General features: G+C 37.8%; 1 protein-coding gene across 1 annotated transcript; it reads right to left on the reverse strand.

The window, feature by feature from the left end:
* Positions 1-2,088: 2,088 nt before the first annotated feature.
* On the reverse strand, positions 2,089-2,724 carry LOC103746444 (olfactory receptor 14A16-like). The gene has a single exon (XM_008848628.1). It carries the CDS (start codon positions 2,722-2,724, stop codon positions 2,089-2,091), a length of 636 nt encoding a protein of 211 aa, XP_008846850.1.
* Between the last annotated feature and the right edge of the window lie 10,017 nt (positions 2,725-12,741).

Raw genomic sequence — 12,741 nt, forward strand, 5'->3', positions numbered from 1 at the left:
TGCCTACAGTGTGTGTATACTTGCTCCTTTGAGAAATTATGTTTTAGAGTTGTGATTTTAGATGATTTAGGCTAATATTTCTTAGCAACTTCTCTTATTGGATTAAAACTGTTACTACTTCTCCAGTTTTGCAATTTAGAATTTCCCACAAGTCACACTGCACTCAAATAGTGAAGAGAGGGGGATTGGTTAGACAAAACTATGTTCCTCTCTGGAATCTCTAGTGGAAGATCCATTTATTCTCTCTTCCAGGTCCTAGAGGCTGAACATTTTTATAAATGTGGACAAAATTCCTTCTTCAATATTGACAATTTTTCATAGACATTTATTTCTCAGTTTCCCTGACCTAAATCTTAATAATTTCTGAGTTTGAAAGGTTGTAATTTTACTGCGAACACTATAATAACCTACCAGTTCAAATATATTATCTTACTCACTTATGAAAGGTGTTTTTGAGGTGTAAAGGAGTATACTCAAGAGTTCTCAAATAGTTTGAGGAGGACAGTTTTCTTACATCTTTCAAAGTCTGTAATATGCTTCTGAGGTTAGAATTCCACAGACACACTTTAAGTAACAAATACCCAGATCAGGGAAGTTCTGAGATAATTATGGCTGACTCAAGAGTATGAACTTATAAAACCATTTCTAGAACCTTTAAATCAATGATTTATCTAAACCATGATATTTAACTCTTTATGTACCATACACACGCACACACACACACACACACACACATATATATATATATATTAAGAAATACAGAAAAAATCTGTTAATGCAAAACATTTCATGTGTGTAGAAAGGTTTATCTATATACTTACTGCTTTTCCCCCTATAAAGCTCAAGAATCAACAGCTATTTAATTGTACATAAAGCCCCCTAAATGGGAATGAACTAATGGGTAACACTTTAAACTCAGCCAAAGACACAAGGCAGGAGACAACATAGGTCCTAGAGAAAACCCTATCTATTTGTTATCTCTAGACAATTGCAAAACCTTCCTAAATGTTAAAAATCAATCTTTATATTTACAAATTTGCATACCATACACCACTCATCAAAGAAGCTTCTTTTTACAACAGATGGAGGCTACCACAGAATTCCACTACTGCTCAGACACAGAGAATATTTGTCTGAGAAATGCCCAGTACTAGGTGGAACATCTGCAGTTGAACCTCTACAACTAAGACTCATGGAACATAGGGGAACAAGAGGTAGAGAGGAAACTAATGCATCCATCAACTCTCACCAGTAAAGCTTCCTTACACAACAGAGTATAATGCACATAGAAGGTTACAACTGGCCAAGTTTTAAAGAATAACAGACTGCAGAGTGTATATCATTGGGTAGGACTCCTATATTGAACTTCAACCACCCACAGATCAGGGACCATTGTGGAAGAGGGGGAGGAGAGGTTGTAAGAATCAGGACTGGTTCATAAAGACAGGGAAGCAGAGGCTTTCAGGTCACTGGAAGCTTGCACATATGATCTTGTAGCAATGGTAGCACTGAACAGAGGACCCATGCCAACCCAGAGGGGAGAAGAGAAATGAGTAGCAGGTGGCCCTAGACTGAGAACTATTGGTGACTGATTGCTACTGGGTGAGGGAAAACATGCCTGAAATATGATCTCTAGATGGGCTGACTAGAGTCCAGTGAGCAAATTTACACTGAAGGACCTGTGGATGCAAATGCTTGGCTGGATAGGACTTAAGACAAGTATGGTGAAATACATGAGGTCCAGTGAAGGAATGGGGGAGGCATGAATGAAGTAGGGATTTCTAAATTTGATTAAGAACTATCATATGAAATTACAAAATGTCAATTAAAAAACTCATAATGATCTAGTTTCCATAAAAAGTTCCAGAGAGCAGCTTTGATGTCCTTATTCCTCAGGCTGTATGTTAATGGAGGCATCACAGAATAGAAAACAGTCATCAAATAGTCCAAAAGTTGTGGGGAATCAGGAACTGGTTTCAAATAGACAGTGACAGCTGTGACTAAAAATGTTGTGACGACTATGAGATGGCCTCCCTTGTGACAAGAGCATTCGCAGCACTGTGTTCAAAATATAAACATATGAAAACCCTATGGACACTGAACAGAGAAATCTATACAGGATTCCATGATGACACTTATGTCCATGGTAGCATGCATCATTGAGCAGAAAATCTTCAGTAGAGAGTCGACATCACAGATGAACTGTGTCAATGTTCTGGATCTACAGAACGATAAAGAGAAGGTGCCATATGAATATAGGAACTCAAAGACAATTCCAAATAGCCAAGAGGCAGCTAGCATCTGCATACAGACTTCCCTGTCTATGATGGCATTATAGTGTAGTGGGCCACAGATGGCCGCATAATGGTCATAGGACATGTCTGTGAGGATGAAAATTTCAGATGCAGCAAAGGAAACAACGAAGAAGATTTGACACATACAACCTGGGAAAGAGAGAGTGTGACTGTGAGACAAAGAGCTAAGAATGAGCTTTGGGACTATGACTAAAATGAAGCACACATCAAGGAAGGACAAGCTCTTCAGGAAGAAGTACGTGGGGGTGTGAAGGCACTGGTCAACAGTGACAAGCATGATGATGAGAAGGTTCCCCATGAGGGACACCAAATAAATCAGCAAAAACAGAAAGACCTGGAGTACCTGGAGCTGCTTGCCGCGGGGAAATTCCATGAGGAAGAAATCTGTGTCCACAGTGTGGTTGGCCATGTTGTTTGCTGTTTACCTACTGTGAGACAAAGGAAGGAAAAGACAAATGTGGAGCTCTTGCTGATACTACATTAGTAATAATGCATTTATTTGTGTAAGATGCAACTACTATGTTATTCCTATAAAACATGAACATTTTTACTCTCCTAAATACATTTATGGTCTTCATGAACTTCTCAATATGTTTATTTCAAAATGTATTACAATGATAGTAACAGGGTAGGAGGCTTAGAGAGAAAATGTCGGACTATTTTAGTGGATTTAACATATATGCGTATATGTATATATACATATGCAAGATATTCCATAAATTTAAGTGGAATTAACATATATTTTTGCAAGCTCTTCATAAAATGTATCCTGAATTCTTTATAAATACTTGGAAAACAGTGAATTTGAAAGGATAATACAATTTGAACCATGTTCTAATAGGTCATATTTCCAACATTAAGCTACAGGGTATAAAATACTTAATTTTCTTATATGCATTATACACATGCACAAAATTGGTTGGGGATGTATGTCAGTGGTAGTGTGCTTGCCCTGAAGTCTCAGAGCTCTTACTTTAATCCACAATACTTCAAAAATAAGCCAAATGACACAAAACATTAAAAAAACTATAATTCTATGGTTATATAATTATAGTGAGAAATATAGCAACAATTCTTCAATGAGAGAAGCATATATTTAGAGAGAAATATTATCCACTCCTAACACCATTTTCTCTTCCTCTCCCCCTCTCTCTCTCTCTTTCTCTCTCTCTCTCTCTCTCTCCCTTTCCCTTGCTCTCTCTCTCCCATTGACAAATGGGCAGACTAATATCATCTCATTCACAAATGATATTTATTCTATTATAACATTCAGATGGTAGCAAATGTTAACAAAGAGTAGTTGCTAAATAAATTAACTCTAAAAGTAGATGAGATCAATGGTGAATAATATCACTGGGTAGGAATTAAACCTTCAGTGAGGACAAGTATTGTGTTGTGTGAGGAAAAACTAATGCAGGAAATATTCTGTGGAAGATACATGATAAATTTAATGGAATTGTAAAATATAAAACTTTCATAATAAACTAGGTATTTAGCTGTCCCAATTATTTTCTAAAACCAACATGTTCACTAATTACCCCAACTAAGTACTTTCCAACTTTTTGCATAAAGGACAAAATTTAATGCCGGTTTTATATAAGACAGCAGATTTTTTTGAATTCCAGATTTAAAAGGTGGCACACATAATAAATCTAGGAAACGACATTTGCAAAGCAAACCACAGAATTCACCAGGCAACTGATGGTGTATTGATTGTCTCATGTGAAGGCTATAGCAAGTAGATGTTTCTGACAAGTGATCTATCTTCAACAGGAATACAGTGTGAGATGGAGGGGAGAGTTTGCCTCTTCAGGCTGTTCAGAGTGAGCATGAGACATGAGACTCAGAGCTATGGAGGGAGAGGACCTGCCCTGACAGTGCCATAGCCTGTGAGCTTTTTTCTTCCCCAGCAGACTCTGAAGGAAGCCCTGCTCATTACTGCATTCTTCATCATGCTCTCACTGAGTTTGTCTGGGGGAAGTATTTCTTCCCCTAGATATTAATCTTTGTGGTGTTTAAAAATCCAAATAATTTTCTGAAAGGACACATTTTTCTAATATGTCCTCCAAAGACTTATTAATGATAAGTTTTATAAATCCTAAGAAATAACTGCAATTGGGGACTGGAGACATGGCTCAGTGGTTAAGAGCATGGACTGCACTTGCAGAGGACTTGGGCGTGCTTCCCAGCACACACAGGCAACAAACCACCTTCCCAAACTCCAGTTACAGGGTGTCTGCTGTCCTCTTCTCACCTCTGTGGGTATGGCAGGCACGTAGTGCTCTTACGTGCATGCAGACAAAATACTCATATACATAAAATAAATATTAATCAAAAAATTTAAAACAAGAAAAAATACAACTGAAATGGGAGTCAGGATTGTATGATCTATCTCTATCTCTATCTCTATCTATCAATCTATAATCTATCTATCTTCTATCAACATCTATCTATCATCTATCATCTTTCTATCATCTATCTATCTATCTATCATCTATTTATCTACCATCTATCTATCTATGTATCTATCATCTATCTACATATCTATCATCATCTATCTATCATCTATCTATCTATCTATTATCTATCTATCTATCTTCTATCTATCTATCTATCGATCTATCATCTATCTATCTATCTATCTATCTATCTATCTATCATCCGATCCATCGATCCATCTATCTATCCTATCATCTATCCATCCTATCATCTATCTATCTATCTATCTATCTATCATCTATCTATCTATCTATCTTTCCATCTACCTATCTATTTATCTACATAACCATCTCTCTCTCGGTCTCCATATTTGAAATCTTGGTGATCAAACCCAGCATTCTACAATGCTAGGCAAGCACAGTTCTACAGAGCCACATCACACTCAACTGTGGGGTTTAATGGTGGTAAGGAGACAGGCTGCGAAAACAAATCAATAAAAAACCAAAAATTTGAAGATGTGTTTTTCTATAACGTACAAAATTTTATGTATTTTCTCTTACCCACTTGCTCCTTAAATGTATACCTTGAATTTTGTTGCTAAAAATAAACTTCTGTCTCTCAGATAGTCTTACATCTTTATGCTCATAAGAGCACTGATGCAATTCTGTTTGTAGAATCCACTCTCCTGAATGACTTGGATACTGTGCTTCAGCCCTGTTTGGACCCCACAACAATCCTTTCAGCTTAGCACTGCTCTTGCTACCATATAGTGTATGTTGAGCCAAGTCCAGAAAGCTTAAAATTGATTCATCTGCACACACATGAACAATGGGAGAAGATGCCTTTCAGTTATCTGTATTTGCCCTTAGTATCTTTATTGTTCTATATGAAAGATGGCTGATGATTCATTGTTGATTTTTAATCAAATTTTTACTGATGGGGATATTAGGTGAACTTTTATTTTCTCTCTTTAAAATACCATTAAACATAACTCTAGGAGTGGATTAAAACATGGTATGCTGGGTGTGGTGGTGCACACGTTTATTCCCAGCACTCAGGAGGCAGAAGAAGGTGAATCTCTGTGAGTTCAAGTCCAGCCTGGTCTAAATAGTGAGTTCCAAGACAGCTGGGGCTACAGAGAGACCCCGTCTCAAAAAGACCAAAAAGAAAACAACAACAACAACAACAACAAAATGTATAGTATGTAGATATTGGGTGGGTGTTAGATGACTTTTTATTTTCTTTCTTTGAAATATCATTAAACACAACTCTAGGAGTGGATTAAAACTTGGTATGTAGATATATTGTTACTGTAAATCTCAGTAATCACCATTTAACAATCATACTACAGAATACTGGATCAGAATAATAATTACAAACATATCAGAACTTTGAACTCTTCCAGTGTGACTTCCAGGAATCACCTGAAGCAGACAGATGTGAAAAAGCTCCCAATACATGGGTGTAAGGAATCTTTCTCTTCTGGGGGAATAATGATAAACAGTCTTACTCAGGTGTGACCCCTGTGAATTGTAGTACTGATCATAGTGGCAAGATATGGCCATGGGTGAAATACTGGCTCCAGTGTTATGAGGATAACCAATTACTTTCTAATTAGGCTGAATGCCCATACCACTTAAGGGAACACATGCCTTGGGGAGCTCACAATGGTGAACCTAATGCTATTATTCTGCTAAAAGGACAAATTGCTCTATAAATTTGTATCTTTTTTCTTTTTTTGGTATTTTTGATTCAAAATCTTCCTGTAGCCCCAACTAGCATTGAACTTCTTATGTATACCATGCTTGCTATGATCTCACAGAGATCTGCTTGTCTCTGCCTCCTAAGTGCTAGGATTAAAGGTATGCTTCTTTCTACCCAGAGATTAGTCAAGCTCTTGGATCTCATAAGAGAAGTTACAGTGATTAATGCTGAAACTCACAACTGGACAAATTACAGAGAATCAGTGTCAATGGAGGGTACAGCCAACAAATGGAACAGCCATATCATGCCCTCTCTCAAAGGCTTGTTTGTTTGCTTGCACAAGATCAAACTAGTCAGCATTCCAACATGGAGTGGGGCGATGTTCATGAACTCATACCCTTAACTGAGGAGTTATGGACAGTTGATGCCTTATGGAGAAAAGAGAGTCAGATTTTCAGGGATGTGGTTTCTGGAAGGTCAACCATGCTCCAGTTGATGATCCCAAACCCAGCAGTATATGGACATCAAAAATAGGAGTCTGTAGCTTATTTTTCAAGGACATGATGAAGTTGTGGGAATGAGTAGGTGGGGCTGGGAGGAGTTAGGTACAAAAGTTAGGAGTGAAGGTGATCGAAATACACTGCATGGAATCTCAAATAATTAAAAATTTAAAATAAGATGTATTCCTTTAGATACAAATGTCTATGAATCTGATTTTTATCATTTTCTATTGTATAATTTAATCAAAATATCACACTGCAACCTGTATATCTGAAATATGCTATATAATTTTAATATTTATGTCTGGAATTCAGGTGAACACCTCAAAGGAAACTCAGAGTTTGCATAATCACCTTTTTCCTGAAAGCTCTTACATATAAATTATACTTCTCTGCATTTACCTGGTTGTACACCACCCTCTCCACTTTCATGTCTAAAATCTTATGAAGCCCCAGAATTCACACTTACTTGGAAGGATTCAAAATTACATTTTTTATTTTACTTCTCAACCCCTCTGGTACCCATGGTGTGAGAGAGAAACTAAGTGACTTTGAATTTATCTAAAGTGCTCATCCTTTTAATGAGGCAAATGCAATTTTCAATGGTGATGCTCCACCCCTCAGGGAAAGTAATGGATTGTAAAGAAACACAATTGTCATGGGGCTGTGACTGCAGTCCTTCATGAAGGATGATTCACCCAAGATATTAGTGGTGTGCATCATTGCCCCACGCCACCTTCACACCTTGCCCTTATGCTGTGGCTCTTCCTGAAGTGTGTCACTGAAAATTCTACCTGGTGTCCTGATTGGAGACACACCAGACAGTGTCCAGGGCACTTGACCCATTCTACTTGGTCTATTTCAATCGAAGGAAATACTGACCTTTCTAAACTCTAGGCAAAAGCTTGAACTCACATGTGCTTTCTGGGCATCAATGAATTTAGGCCCAATAATTTTATCTTCTAGCTACACAGTATTCATTACTGCACTTCCTCTGAGGTTAGAAAGCCTGAACTGTGGTCTCAAGCATCTTTCAAAATGAAGATGTACCTAAGGTAACACACAGAATTCTTACTTTTCCTTATATAATATACCACAAAATTTAAACATAAATACAAGTGTAACAGTTATAATTTCAATTATAAAAATATCATTGAATTTTTTTGGTATAGTATACAAAAAATAGAAAACCATCAATAGAATTTGGGATCTTCAAGGCATAATTAATCCTAACAATGAATTTAATTCATAGAGTTAAATAGAAAATGCAAATTAAATTCATATATAACTTAAATAATGTATCTCAAGAATATACTTTTCAGTCTAATAGAGCTACAATAGCTCTATTTTGGTTCCCTGTCTCCCATAGCTAACTTGCCACTTCCACGAAAGTGTTAAATCATTTCTAGGAGTTTGGTATCTCTTATGTATAGTATCATATCATCTGCAAATAGGGATAACTTGACCTATTCTTTTCTAATTAGTGCCTGTTTAGTTTCATTCTCTTGTATTATTGCTCTAGAAAGATATTAAAACACTACACTACAAAGGAATGGAGATAGTGGATGCCTTGTCTGGTTCCTGATTTTAATGGAATGCTTCCAGTTTTCTCCATTAAATTAATGTTAGCTGTGGGTTTGTTGTGCATAGCTTTAATTCTTTTGAGGTGAGGTACGTTCCCTCCTGTCCAAGTCCCTCTAGAAGGTTTAAAATAAATGCAAGTTGGATTTTATTAAAGTTTTTTCCTGTGTCTATTTAGATGACCATGTGATTTTTGATTCTGTAACATTTATTGACATATATTGCATATATTGGACCATCCCTGCATCTCTGGCATAAAACCTACTTGATGATGGTGGATGATCTTTTTGAGGTGTGTCTGTATGCGGTTTGCAAGTATCTTGTTGAGAATTTTTGTATCTATGTTCATTAAGGATATGGATCTATAGTTTTCTTTTTTTCTTGTATCTTTACCTGGCTTTGGTATTAGTGATGCTGGCTTCATAGAAGGAGTTTGGAAGTTCTCCTTTTGTTTCTATCTTCTTGAATAATTTAAGTTTGTACTGGTTGTAAGTCTTTAAATGTCTGGTAGAATTCTGCTGTGAATCTATCTGGGCCTGGACTTTTTAAGTTGGGAGTCTTATGGGTCTGTTTAAGTTGTTGATCTTTTCTTGGTTTAGCTTTTGTGGTACCCATGGATATAGATATTTATCCATTTCTTTTAAGTTTGTAAATTTAATTAATAATGTATTTGTTCCTAAAGTATTCCCTTTTAATATTCTGGATCGTTAGGGTGTCTGTTGTGATGTATCACCTTTCATTTCTGATTTTGTTCATTTGGACATGTTCTTTCTTTCTTTTGATCAACTGGGCTAAGCCTCTATCTTTTAAAAAAATTTTTTTTTCAAATAACAAGCACTTATATTCATTGATTCTTTCTATTGTTTTCTTTGTTTATATTTCATTAATTTCTACTCTGTTATTTGTTATTTCTTGTCTGCTGGGTTTTGTTTTTGTTTGCTTTTGCTTTCATTAATCTTGAGTTTTGATGTGAAGTCACTTATTTGTGTTTTTTCTGATTTATTAATGTAGCCACTTAGATCTATAAACTTTCCTTTAGGATTGCCTTTAAAGTGGCCCAGATGTTTTGTTGTGTTATCCTTTCCAAGTAGTTCCAGGAATACTTTTGTTTATTTCTTAATTTCTTCTTTGACCCATTCATCATTCAAGTATGTGTTTTTTAATCTCCATGAGATTGGGTACTTAGCAGAGTTTCTTTTCCTGTGGATTAAGCTTTATTGCATTGTTGTCTGGTAGAATGCATGGAATTCTCTTTTATTTTGTATTTTTTGAAGTTTGTTCTGTGTCCCAGTATATGGTCAATTTTAGAGAAACTTCCATAGGTTGTGAATAAAATATGTATTCTTTGGTGCTTGACTAGAACATTTAGTAGACATCTGTTAGGTCCACTTGATATGTGGTATCATTTAGTTCAGATTTTCTCTCTGTTTATTCTTTGTCCAGTTGACCTGTCTATTGGAGACAGTGGGGTATTGAAGTCCTCTGGCATTGATGAGTTGGGGTTAATTTGTGTCTCAGAGTCCTGTAGTGTTGTTTTTATGAAATGGGGTGCACCAGAGTTTGGTGCATACTTATTCACGATTGTGATATCTTCTTGGTCAATTGTTCCTTTGTTCATAATGAAGTGTTCCTCGTTATCTCTTGTGATTACTTTTAATTTGAAGTCTATTTTGACAGATATTAAAATTGCAACACCTGCTTGTTTCTTAGTGTCATCTGCTTGGAATATGTTTTCCATTCTTTCATCCTAAGGTAATGCCTATTCTTGAAAGTGAGATGAGTTTCTTGAAGACAACAAAAAGATGAATTTTGTTTCTTAATCCATTCAACTAGCCTTCATCTTTTCACTGAGTTCAGTCTAGTAATTTTTAATAGCAAAGTTACTATTGAAAAATGTGTATTGCTTACCACCATTTTAATTTCTGTTTACATTTGTGCTCTAATTTTTTGTTTCCACAATTATACCTTCATTTAGTTTCTTTCTGTTGTCCCTTGGGTACAATCCTTCATTTCTTCTTTCCTTCATATTGCTTGAGTATGATCTTAAGGACTTCTTCAGTGGACCTGATTTCTTTCATCCTATTCATATCATGGAAGATTTTTCTTTCCCCTTCATCTATAATAGTTTGACTTAATATATAGTATTTATTAGGGTTTCAAACTGCAGCAGCCCTCCCTCTCACCAACAGGGTCTCACAGACTTCGTGTTTCTCAAGGCCCTGAGAAAAGGGAACTGAGTTAATAAGCACCTTGGTCTTTGAAGTCACGGGAAGCAGGCTCTTCTAAGAGGCAGCCTGCCTTTCCTTTGATCTCCTAAGACAAGATAAGCAGATTCTGCCTGTTAACCAGAGACTTTAGGAGCCACTTTAGCACAGCAGTTTTTTCCTTATCTTAAGAGGACAAAAAGTAAACACTTCCTAACCCAGATCCTGGCTGGCAGATGGGACGGAGCCGGGTTTACAAGCCCTGTTTTCCTGCTTTCCCCTGCTTAATTTTCCCCCAAACTTCCAGGCCTGCCTATAAAAGCCCTAGCTCATAATCCATGGGCTGACATTTTCCCTTCCCAGAAGGGAACATGTCCCATGTGAAATAAAACTCTGTCTGGCTGAGAGTTTTATCTGTGTCTTGGTGCTTTCTCCCAATCAACTCTATCTGTTCATTCTCCAGCTACTTTTTACCTATCAGATGGTGCCAAAACCCAGTCCTTACTTCGAGGGACCTCACACATAAAACATCTGGACTCGCTTGCTGTTATTGGCCACCACTGATTTGGCTTTAAGGTACACTCCCACCCTTCCTTTCTCTCTCTGCTCCTTTGTCTCTCTCTCTCTCTCTCTCTCTCTCTCTCTCTCTCTCTCTCTCTATCTTTTCAGTAGTCTGGATATCCTGGGGCTCAACAGAGATCAGGCAGATCCGCTATTGATCCCAGAGCTGTAGGAGAATGGGGGACTCCCCAACTCTTCTTCTGTTGAGGAGTTGTGCTCCCGTCTGACATGGAATCCAGGCAGGGCCGGACCAGAGTCTTGGCCCAGTCCAACGTGGAATCCGGGCTGACCAAATTTTGGGGGAAAGGAACAGGGGCAGCCTTCTCGGCTGACTCTGCACACTGCAATATTTTCATTTCTCCCTCTAGGGAACTGCCATTTCATACTGCCCTCACCCTCTGCTCAGAGCTCTGCCTTGTCTATCAACTTTCCATCTTACTTCTTCTCATTCTCATCCCTCTCCTTATATTATTTCTTCTTGAAGCTTATCCCACAATGGGCCAGAAAGTTTCATCATCTTCAGCTCCCCTTGATCTAGTTCTTAGTCATTTTCAGGACTACAAAGAGCAGCTTCAAACGTGTCTGGACTCTGTGTCAAGCTGACCTGCCTCAGACCCTCTGCACCATCAAATGGCCCTCCTTTGAAGTCAAATAGCCACCTGAAGGGTCCTTTAACCTGTCCCTCATCTACACGGTTCAAGGAGTTATCTTCCGGGGAACCGGGGCACTCTGACCAGATCCCCTACATTCTAGGTTGGCGATATCTGGTCACTGCCCCCCCAACTGGCTGCATCCCTTACTGCCACCCCCACCATCAGGGCCTAATGGGTCAGCCACTTTGCTTCCCCTGAAGAAAGTCCAGACCTAAAACCCATTCTGTGCACCAACACCAAAAAAAAAAGGGTGATTTTCTTTGTTGCCTGTTTCTTTTTCTCATTTTTTACATGACCTAAGCCAAACCTTTCTTTTCCTGCCTTCTCCCCATCTGTTTCTTCCTTGTACACTACTCCCTGTCACCCCGACTCCTGACCCTGCTTCTACTCCCTCTGAGCAAAAGATTCTCTTTGTTCCCCTACCTGCCTGCTGAGGTCTTTATCTCCTCTTTGCTCTGTACATAATCTGTTGCTATGGCAACCAAGCACTCAATGTCTCAGGGTCTCACACCTCTTGCTTGTCTTCTTAAATCCTTGAAACAACTAAGATTGTCAGGCACAATCAGGATGAAATGCCTAAAGTTCTATGCACCACTTCCTGCCCTCAGTTCAAGCTAGATAATAACTCTGTTTGGCCAGACACCAGACCCTTAAATCTCAATTTTTTAAAAGATTTATAAAACTTCTGCCATCATAACAGCAAGCAGTCTGAATTACCCTACATGCATGCTTTTTTGATCTCTGTGCTAATCCATCCCTCTGTGTCCCATGTTCTTCCCATCAG

The sequence above is a fragment of the Nannospalax galili genome, unplaced genomic scaffold (assembly GCF_000622305.1).
Source record: "Nannospalax galili isolate Female #2095 unplaced genomic scaffold, S.galili_v1.0 scaffold1704, whole genome shotgun sequence".
Lineage (NCBI taxonomy): Eukaryota > Metazoa > Chordata > Mammalia > Rodentia > Spalacidae > Nannospalax > Nannospalax galili.